The sequence below is a fragment of the Carlito syrichta genome, unplaced genomic scaffold, assembly GCF_000164805.1.
Source record: "Carlito syrichta isolate Samal-C Ts95f unplaced genomic scaffold, Tarsius_syrichta-2.0.1 Scaffold305658, whole genome shotgun sequence".
NCBI classification, from domain to species: Eukaryota; Metazoa; Chordata; class Mammalia; order Primates; family Tarsiidae; genus Carlito; species Carlito syrichta.
In genome coordinates this window covers 381400-392569 of record NW_007249754.1, presented here as the reverse complement: position 1 = coordinate 392569, position 11170 = coordinate 381400, and the positions used below count along the sequence as shown (strand labels likewise).

The following is an 11170-nucleotide window of genomic DNA, read 5'->3' as shown; positions in this document are numbered from 1 at the left end:
TTTGAGTTGGAGTCTCACTCTGTCTCCCAGACTGGAGTGCAGTGGCCGCTCCCGGCCACCACAGCCTCGACTTGCTGGGCTCTGGCGATGCTTCTGCCTCAGCCTTCCAAGTAGCTGGAACTACAGGCGCGCCCTACCACACCTGGCTCATTTTTGATTTATTGTAGAGATGAGGTCTCGCCAAGTTGCCCAGGCGGGTCTCGAACTCGCGGGCTCAGGCAATCCACTCACCTCAGTCTCCCAAAGGCGCCGGATTACAGGCTGAGCCACCAAGCCCGGCTAATATACAGGTCTTAAATGCACAACTTGATGAGTATTTATATTCACACACACCCCCATACATCCATGTAACCACCACACAAATTAATACAGAACTTCTTCACCTTATGAAGCTCTCTTAAGCCATTCCCTATTCTGGCCTCACCACAGAGTTAACCCCCTTTTTTGATTCTATTATCATAGATTATTTTACCTGCTCTTGAAACTTTCTATAAGTAAAATCATACAGTATGTATTCTTGGGAGTCTGGTTTCTGTGGCTCAAAATTATTTTGTGCATAGTTGTAAAATGTTTCATTCTTATTGCTGTATAGAACTCAGTTGTGATAACGTATGTCTGTTGTGGGAAAACAGGGAGACCCTGTTGATGAACATCTGGAGTTGTTTCCAGTTTGAGCTGTTGTGGGAAAACAGAGAGACCCTGACACCGAGGCTATCTTAGGAAGTAGCGGTTTTATTAGCGCTGGTGTGACTCAGTGGGCTAACGTTCCAAGGCTGAGCAACTTGGAGAAAGAGGAGAGGGGTTTTAGCTGTTAGTTTACGTAAGGAAAGGGGTCGGGTTGTATGGCTATACGTTTTTCTTTGGAATTTGCAAGGTGGTATTTAGCAAAAAGAGATTTTCAAAGAACAAATTGTCTTCAGGGTATATATGACAAGCAGGGGTTATAAACCAATAACTTCACAAAGAGAGGATATGGGGGTAAGGTTGTGAATGAGTTACTATCTTGCATTTCCAGGAAAGTGACCTTTAGCTATTTGGTTTTCTCAAGCCCCGTGTCTAGCAGTTCTGGAGCTTGCCAGTTGATTTTTAAAAGGAATGATTTATACTGTTTTCAGCCCCTCTCTGCCACAGGGCTATTATGAATAAAGCTGCTGTGAACATCCTTTTACATGTTTTATGAACACGAATACTCATTTTCATTGGTTGTATAAACATGCTAAGTCATAGGCTATCCATGTGCTTAGCTTTAAAAGATATGACCAAACAGTTTTCCACAATGGTTGAACCTATTTAATACTTCAAACTGCATCTGACTGCTCTGTATCCTGGTCAATGCATGGTAATGTTACACCATTTCCCTCCTGATTAAAGCGAGGAACACAACCCCTTTTCATATGCTTGTTGGCTATTTGATGTTCTCTTGTGAAGCACCAGTTTAAGTCTTTGACCAGTGGGGTTTTGTTTATTTGTTTGTTTGTTTTTGAGTTCAGTCTCACTCTGTCCCCCAGGCTGGAATGCAGTGGCACGCTCACAGCCACCACAGCCCTGGCCTGCTGGGCTCAGGTGATCCTTCTGCCTCAGCCTTCCAAGTAGCTGGCATTGCAGACATGCGCCACCATGCCCCACTAGTTTTTTGATTTATTGTAGAGATAAGGTCTCACCAAGTTGCCCAGGCAGGTTTTGAACCCGAGGGCTCAGGCAATTCTCTTACCTTGGCCTCCCAAAGTGCTGTTTGACCAGTTTTTGGCTGAAGTTGCTTTTCTTGGTTTGTAGGAGTTATATTTACTTAAATACAAATGCCTCTTTGCAGTATATGTACTGCAGATATATCTCACAATCTGTGGCTTGCCATTTTTTACTGTCTTAATGGGTATCCTTTGTTTTCATACAATAAGTGTTCATTGTTCAGGCATTTGGGGTCATCTGGGAGTCAGGCATATCTGCTGATCTTGACAAGGCTTAGTTACAGCTGGGGGTTGGTGAGCTGATATGTAGTTACTATTTCTGGTGCTCTTCATTCTTTTGTGTAGATCCATCTTTCGATCTGATGTCGTTTTCTTCTACCTGAAGGGCTTCCTTTAATATTTCTTGTGTGAAGGTCTGCTGGAAATTGCTTCTTTCGGCTTTGTGTGTCTGAAGATTATGTATTTTCCTTCCTTTTTGAAAGATATCAAAATATCCACCACCCAGTTATTGGTTACACAATTCTTGGTTAACAGCTTTTGAAATTTATAGTACTTTAAAGATGCTGCTTTGTTGTCTTCTCATTTGCATTATTTCTAATGAGAAATCTGCTGTCATAATTACCTTGTTTTTCTATGTAATGCTTTTTATCTCTGGCTCCTTCTAAGAGTTTTCTCTTTGTTAGGTCAAAGATCTCACTGTGACCTCCAGAAATGTTAGGTTGGAAATCCCGGTAGGGCCTTGAAAATGTTAGGTCAGATCCGCTGGGGTGGGGTTGTGTGATCTGGTACTACATACAAGATGCAATGAATTGCTCTGTAGTTAGATTGGGAAATATAGTTTATTTAGAAAGTAAATTAGAGTGAGAGAGAGAGAGAGAATGGATATTCACCTCTCCAAGGCAGGAGAGAGGGCCAAAGCTTAGGAAAGCATAGCAGCAGCCGTAGCTCAAAAAGTACATGTCCACACCAGAGTTTAGTAAAGCAATGGTAATTGCTGTTTGAAATCCAATCCTTTTAAAATTTTCCCTTTGATGGGGGAAGTCTGTTTCATGTAGTCATCACAGAGGGCAGTAAGCACAGGTACTGACATCAGGTGATAGATAGCAGGCAGATGGGTGGGTTAGTCACAAGATTGCTGCCTTGGTGATGGGGTCTGTCTGTGTTATGAAGGTAAGAAAGGGCTGATTAGGTTAACTTGTTTACAAAACAAGCTGGGGAGGGGGTTGTAAAGCATTTATCAATAGTTACCTCTGAGAAACTGGTTCTGTCCTTGACTGGTGGATTAGAGTGTAAGTGAACTGCTAGAAAAAGACAACAACACTAAGCAGTGTTAAAAATGGCTGCTCATTTGGCTATGTTGATTCCATGTTATGTCCTTTCTCTCTTTATCACTGGTTTTGAGCAATTTGATTATGATGTGCCTTGGAATAGTTTTCTTTATTGTGCATGGGGTTTGTTGAACTTCTTGAATTATGAGATTACAGTTTTTGTCAAATTTGGAAAAATCTTGGCTATTATTTCTGCATATTTTTTTCTCTACCTTCCTCTCCCTTTAGAGATTCCAGTTACAGGCATATTAGACTGCTTAGAGTTGTCCTATAGCTCACTGATGCTATTTTCATTAAGATTCTGTTTTTCACTGTTTCAATTTGGGTAATTTCTGTTTCTGTACCTTCATGTTCATTAAACTTTCTCATGCAGTGAATAATCTCTCATTAATCTCGTGTATAGGTATATTTTGTCTCAATGTATATTTTGCATTATCAGTCTTCTGTTAAATAGTTCAAGGCAAATCCTCTTCTCTTCTCCAGAGTTGTGTGCTGTCTCTCTCTTGCTGTAGCATTTTCCTCTTTGGTACTTTGTACAAACTGTAGGTGTCTTGTTCTCACTTGAGTCTCGGTTCCAACGCTTCACCTCAGGGAATTTACCAGGTTCCACCTTGGGTTTCCCCGCTCTTCAGTATGGAGACTCTTAAGACAGGAAACTAGGGCAATTATAGGCCTCACTATTCATTTATTTTCCATCTTTTAGGGATCACTGTCCTTGTTGCTTGATGTCCTGTGTCACAGAGAGTTGTTTTTGCATTTTGCTTAGTTTTTTGATTGTTTTAGGTGGGAGAAGAAATCTGATCTCTGTAACACTTTGGCCAGAAACAGAAGTTCCTAATGGTGTCTTTTGATAAATAAAAGTTCTTAATATTTATGAAGTATAATTTATTAATCTTTTATTTTTAATGTCAGTGCTGCTTGTATTCTGCTTAAAAAAATCTCTGCCTACTTGGAGGTCATAAAGCTATTCCTGTGTTTTCTTTTAGACGATTTGGTGCTTTACCTTTCTGGTATATATCCAGAATTAATTATTGTATGTAGTATAGGAGTTGAAGGACCTTTTAAAAAGTGTCTTGTAAGAATCACAGTTGATCCAGCACTTATATTAAGCAAACACTAACCAAAGGTAATTTGGTAAAACAACATTAATATTAGACAAAATAGATGTTAAAGCAAGGTATATTATTACAGATAAGTAGGAATGTTTTATAATGTTAAAAGAATTAGCGCAACAAGAAGACATGCCAATCATAAATCCGTATACATCTAATAACATGACTTTAAAATATATAAAGCAAAAATTATTGACTGCCTCAAAGGAAAACTAGATAATTCACAGAGTTAAGATTTTTAACATCTCTCTCTCTATAATTATCAGAAAACAATCTGTAACATTAGAGAAGATTTGAACACAACTAACGTAATCTACACTATTCTTATATCCAACAAGTAGAGAATACAGATTTTATCAGAAAGATCATTTTTAAAAAGTCAACAAGTTTAAATGACTGGAATAGTACAAAATTCCATTCCATTCAGACTGAAGTAAAATTTAGCCAGAAGTCAGTAACAAAAATATAATTTAAAAAGCCCAAAATGCTTGGAAACTAAGCAGCATACTTAAAATATAAAATAGTAAAATTGACTGAAGAAAATTTTTTAAAATTCCATGTCCTGATGACTTTACTATTAAATTCTTCAAAACACAGAACAAATAAATTCCAATCTTACAAAATTCTTTCAGCAAATATAAAATGGGGGAACACTTCGCAACTCATTTTAAGAGGCCAATAAGATCTTGATACTAAAACCTCACAAGAACGTTATAATACAGGAAAATAAGAAGCAAATATCTCTTGAGCAGAGAGACAAGAATTCTAAACAAAATGTTAGCAAATCATATCAGGCAATATGAAATAAGGACATAACTTCATGACCAAATGGGATGTATTCCAGGAATATGTTTACTTTGGTATTTGAAAATCAAACATTCACCACATCAACATAGTGGAAGAGTAAAATGATATTAACTTAATGAATAAGAAAAAAATTTGAAAAAAGCCTTTTAGTGAATTAGTAGTAGTAGAAAGCCTTTCAGTGAATTAGTAGTAAATAAAGGCTGTCTACCAACACCCTACAGTCAGTCATACTTAATGATGAAATGCTAATCATCTCCCCCATGAGTCTGGAAACAGGAGAACGATGTCTATTGCTACCACCTTTATAAATTAATTTAGCCAGGGTGCCAAATACACATAAGATCAATAGTTTTAAAAATCAACTGTATTTCTCTAAACTAGCAACAAACAATTAAAAAGTGAAATTTTAAATGTTATTTATAATAGTATCAGAAATGTCAAATACCTAGGAATAAATCTATGAAAAGATTTACAGGAAGACTTCTGCACTGAAAACTATAAAACATTGCTCAGAAAAACTAAATGCCTATATAAATTGAGAGTTATATAATATCCATGAACTGGAAAACTGTATTCATGTTAATTTTTTTCCATATTGATCACAGTCAAAATCTCAGCAAGTTTTTTTGTTTGTTTGTTTTTGTTGGGGAGGGAAGACTGATAAGCTTTAAAATTACTGTTATGTCGCTTAATGACAGGGACACATTCTGAGAAAGTATCAGGCATTTCATCATTGTGAACATCTAGAATGTACGGACACAAACCAATTATATACCTAAGCTCTATGTGAAAGCCTTTTGCTCCAAACCTGTGTATCATGTTACTGTACTGAATAATACAGGAAAACACAGTAGTACATACATATTTGTGTATCTAATCATAGAAAAAGTACAATAGAAATATGGTATAAGAACCAGGTGCGATGGCTCATGCCTATAATTCCAGCACTTTGGGAGGCTGAGGTGAGAGTATTGCCTGAGCTCACAGGTTTGAGACCAGCCTGGGCAACTTGGCGAGACCTCATCTCTACAATAAATCAAGAAAAATTAGTCGGGCTTGGTGGCACATGCCTATAGTTCCAGCTACTTGGAAGACTGAAGTGGAAGGATCCCCAGAACCCAGCAGGTCGAGGCTGCGGTGGTCATGAGTGTGCGACTGCACTCCAGACTGGGTGACAGTGAGACTCCTACTCCAAAAAAAAAGTACACCTGGTATGGGATAGGACATTTCCCATGAATGGACCTGGCAGGACTGGAAGTTCTCCTGGGTGGTTCATTGAGTGAGTGAATGTGAAGGTCTGGGATATCACCATACACTACTGTAGATCTTGTAAACACTGAACATATAGACTGCAGTAAAGTTGTAAAAAAAAATACAGTAATTGTGCCATGACTTTGCGACATCACTAGGTATTTTTCAGCTCCATTGTAATTTTATGGGACTACTGTCATAAATGTAGTTGTCATTGACCAAAATGTCATTATGTGGGACATGACTGTGTATGAAAATGCAAAGGATCTAGAACAACTAAGAAAGTTAGAATAGTGAAGGTAGTGTGGCCAAGGATGAACAGATAAATAGAACACAATAGATCCCAGAAACAGATCCACTGGTAAGCAGTCACCTAACTTAGGATAAATCTGCATTATTATCTTACTTAATTCTTTCTATGTCCCTATGATTCCTATTCTACAAATAAAGGAGTAAACAAGCTCAGGGATATAAAATTGTACAAGGAACACAGCCTGTAAATGGCAAAATTGAGACTCACACCCAGATTTCTAATTTTTTTGCTCCTAAACTACAGCCTCCATTATGTTGGAAAATGAATTTTGTCCAACAAATGCAAATTGTCAAAAGCATATTTTTGTGAAAACTCAGTCCACAAAAGGCACCTTGTTTTATGGTCTACTGAAAATGCATTAAATGAAACTTTTTTTTTTTTTTTTTTAAGTCAGGGTCTCATCTTGCTCTGTTTCCCAGACTGGAGTGCAGTGGCATGATCACGGTTTACCACAGCCTCAACATCGTGGGCTCAGGTGATCCTCCCACTTCAGCCTCCCAAATAGCTGGGACCACAGGTACACGCCACCATGCCTGGCTAATTTTTTTTATTTTTTGTAGAGATGAGGTCTCACTATGTTGCCTAGGCTGGTCTTGAACTCCTGGGCTCAAGCAATTCTCTTGCCTCAGCCTCCCTGAGTGCTGGGATTGCAGGAGTGAGTCACTGCACCTGGCCTGAACTTTTTTAATGGTCTTTTTTTCCCCTACACATAGATTAAGTTACCAGATGCTCACATAAATACTTGTTTTCTTTCTAAAGGACGTAGGTGCAGCAGTTGAGAGGGCACTTAATTTGAGCTGGCTGTGAAATTGTGCTAGGTCTATGATCTTCCTGTAAAGTAGAGAAAACAGTACCTGTCGTATATTTTGTAAGACTTTAGAATAGTACGTATTTCAAAGGGTTGTCAGGAAGGTCAAATTATGCAGCATAGTTGTAAATGCTTCAGAAACTTTAAGCCTCCTTGAAAGTGAGTGGACAAGGATTAGCATACTTTATAAACTCTAAGAAACGCCTCCATGTACAATAGGAATGAAAGAAAGCTGCCAGTTGAATCGACCTGCTGGTAATTTTACCACACAGCCCAGCTTCAGATGGTTAAAATATGGGTGGAAATGTGCAACTTAGAATCAATATTGTTGGGTGTCCTCCTAAAAGTTCTACCATAGGCTTCTCTGTCCTTTGAAAGCCACCGAATTTCTTCTACTTTGGTCTCTTTAATGTACTAGGCTACAAGTGATTGATTTGACAGTGAGGTTTCTTTTTTATTCAGTAGTCTTTTTCAAATTTTCCTTGAAGGTCAGTGCCTTTTATATTAAGAATTGCAATTTTCTTCCTCCAGCAAGATGAAGGGGATGTCCAGATATTCACAAATGGCAAAGATCAGAAGTCCTGGCAAACATCACAGATGGAAAAGTGACAGTGCTAACCAGAGAGCAGTCGTTAGATCAGGCATTCGCTCGTGTGGTCCGAAGCCTGAAGGTTCACCTGAGGCCAACACAGATCCTCTTGGTACTTTGATAGACAGCGATTCTGGTAAGCGAAACAGGAAAACATGATCGTGAGTGTATAGAGGGTGATGCTGAAGTTGATTACACAGCCTTGTATGTGGAAACTTTAATGGCAAATATGTAAAAATGTTGACTGATCCTTTTTTGTTTTTAATAGGAGTCTCTTGCAAAAATGTCATTTCAATACATCTTTTCTGAATCGTGGAGGTGGGTAGATGGGGTGGACATGCAGTAAGAGAAAGATTACATTTGTTGGATAATTTCCATAGTATGACGTAGTCTTAGAAAATTTCTTTTGATTGTTTTGAATGTACTAATGCTGTCCATTCAAATTTGCCCAGTTATGTGGATTTTTTTCTCCACCTATAAATCAGTAATTCTAATGGAAGTTAGTATACTTTATGCTACTGAGCATGAGCATAATCTCTTCGGGCAAATAACATTAATTCATTGTATCCGAGTAGTCCTGTTCCTCAGAGCATAGAATATATATGTTTGTCTTTGAAGTCCCTCTAGAATTTATAGGGCAGGTTGATTCTTGCTTATAAGCTGAAAAATTAAAGCACCAGAATGCTGCTGTCACATTCAGATGTCATTCAACCTCTGAGACTCCATTCTCCCTTCTGAAAAACGAGGCTGGGTGCAATGGCTCACACTTGTAATCCCAGTACTGAAGGAGGCCATCATGGGTGGATTGCTTGAGTCCATAAGTTTTAAGACCAGCTTGGGCAACAGAGCGAGACCCTGATTCAAAAAAAAAAAAAGTGTGTAAATATTCGCACTACCTTTTCCTCCAGTAACATTGTGAGGCTTTATCTAATTGCATGTGCCTCCTGAAAGTACCCAAAGATTATTAGCAAATAGACTTGTTATTATGCTGTTTAGCTTGGATGATAGTGGCTTCCGTGATAATCACGTGATAAGGTTTTGAACTTAGGAATGGCAAGAAAAGCGGGGGTAACTAATTCATTGACTGAATAGAATGGAAAAGGATGGCAGAAGGGAATTTTGTGCTAAGTATAATAAGGTACAATTTAGTAAGAATAATAATAAATTAACACTTATTGAGGAAGGTATTTACTGTGTTTTCTATACCTTATATATATATTACCTCTTCTTCCCCGACATCCTTTTATGTGTGTTCTGTTCTTATTCCCATTTTAGAAATGAGGACACAGACATCAAGTAGTTTACCTTAGTTATGCTGCTCATTCATGACAGAGCCAGAATCTGTACTTAGTAGTCTGACTCCACTAGTATATTACACATCCTCTAAATATGAAGTCCTCAGTTTGTCTAAAAAATATTTTCTGAGTCTAGGATAGTTGAGATGTGGGACAGAGTTTAGAAAAGGTACCTTCTTATCCACATTGCAGAGAACAATGAAAGGCAGATGATATTTTGAGCCAGTGCTGAACTCACTCTTAGGCACTGATTTTTTTTTTCCTTTCAGAAATTTTTAGAAAGAACCCATGTGTGTCTTCAGACTTATGGTGTGTGGTCTTGATCACAAAAGACTATCCGTACTCAAATCTAAACGTTCATGTTATTAAAATACTTAAAATACAAATACGAAGACTACCTACCATTATAATCAGTATGTTACTAATTTGAGAATTATGTAATTCTTTACTTTGTACAGTTTTCTAAATGAACATTTGAAACACTCTAATATTGGATAGTTTTGCTGTCTTTGTTTTGTTAACTTAGCTTTGGTAGATGATTAGTTCTGTTTTCTCTTTTTTTTGAGACACGGTCTCACAATGTTGCCCAGGTTGGTGTTAAAGTTTGGGGCTCAAGCAGTCTTCCCTCCTTTGCCTCCCAAAGTGCTGGAATTGCAGGTTTAAACCACTGTGCCGCACCTGTTTTCTCTTTTCTTGAAGTATTTCAGTATGTACTAAAACCCCAACAAAGAGATGATTGTATCTTGCTTCTGTTTAACCTGCATCTCAACAGACACCTTAGACATAAGAAGCAGTGGTAAATCCTCTCATCTTCATTGGTAGAAAGAATTTAATTGAATTCCTAGGACCAGTTGAATAAGAGATCTCAAATAATTTTGTTTTGGTTTAAACATTGAACCCCCTACCTGAGGGTCAAGGATGGGAACTCTGAGAGTCAAAGGTAAGAACATAAATCTTGAATATAAAAATCCATGTAAGCTATAAATTTATAATCTTGAAATTTTACACATATATTGATTTTGATAATGTTGTTCCAAGAAAATCACACTACCAATGATCAAATTATGGTAGCTTAATTTTGTAGGTATGGTGTCCTTTAAATTCATGTTATCCTTTACCTGGGATTGCCTCTGGACTTTGACACTTCAGAGCAATGTTTTGAACCATATGTTCTTTGCCTGTTCACTCCCGGTACAGCTACAGAAAGCGGTAGACCATTTTTTTCATATGCTCTAAATATCGTCAACATCTCTGTCTTCCATACAGTAGATGTCTTCTTCTTGTTTGGAGGCAGCTTCTCTTCTGTTGTCCCAGAGCCAGGCAATCTTAGGATCTAGCTAAGTTGTCAGTGGTAGGTCAGCATCATGTTGATGTGACCCAGTGCTCCCATGTGGCCACTGACCCTTCTGAGCACTAAACTCACTCCAAGAATAATGTTCTCCCAATTTCTTCCATTTTTTGCCTTTCTGTGGCTCAGAACTTAATCCAGACATCAGCACTTATATTTTAGACAAGATATCAGTTCTGGAGGATTCTTTTAACTCCAGATTATGCTTAGAAAATCATTGCCTGAACTCACCTTCTCTTTCTTGTAGTTGGTGGTACACATACTCTCTGTAATTTATACAGCTGGTTTGAATTGGGAATTGATATTGTTTCTAAGGAGAAGCTTTATATTTGAACTCTCCCAATTTATCAGTTTTGCATATGGCTTGTTGTTATTAGATTTCCCTAGTATTGCAATTTTTATTTCCTTCTATATTCATTCTGCTCTTGAACCTTACTCAAGGTTTGTTTGTTTCTGTGCTCTTTCTTTGGTATCATTAGTTAGGATCCAGTTTATTTTGTCGACATTGTTCAAGTAGTCTTAAACAATAAGTCTCTTGTCTGAGCTAGAAAGAAAGCAGCTGGTGAGTAATGCAGCATTGAGAGCATCTGTGGCTTAGTGCCTCAGCGTCCACAAGACAAAGACAATCCAATGT

The 11170-nt window shown here is 37.9% G+C and overlaps 1 protein-coding gene across 1 annotated transcript in view; it reads left to right on the top strand.

Moving 5' to 3' along the window:
* Window positions 1–11170, top strand: part of NUFIP1 (NUFIP1, FMR1 interacting protein 1) — a 50952-nt gene that overhangs the window by 25501 nt on the left and 14281 nt on the right. The window contains exon 7 of the mRNA XM_008062129.2: window positions 7836–8029. Within this exon, the coding sequence (XP_008060320.1) occupies window positions 7836–8029 (194 nt within the window). The remainder of the gene's footprint in view (window positions 1–7835; window positions 8030–11170) is intronic.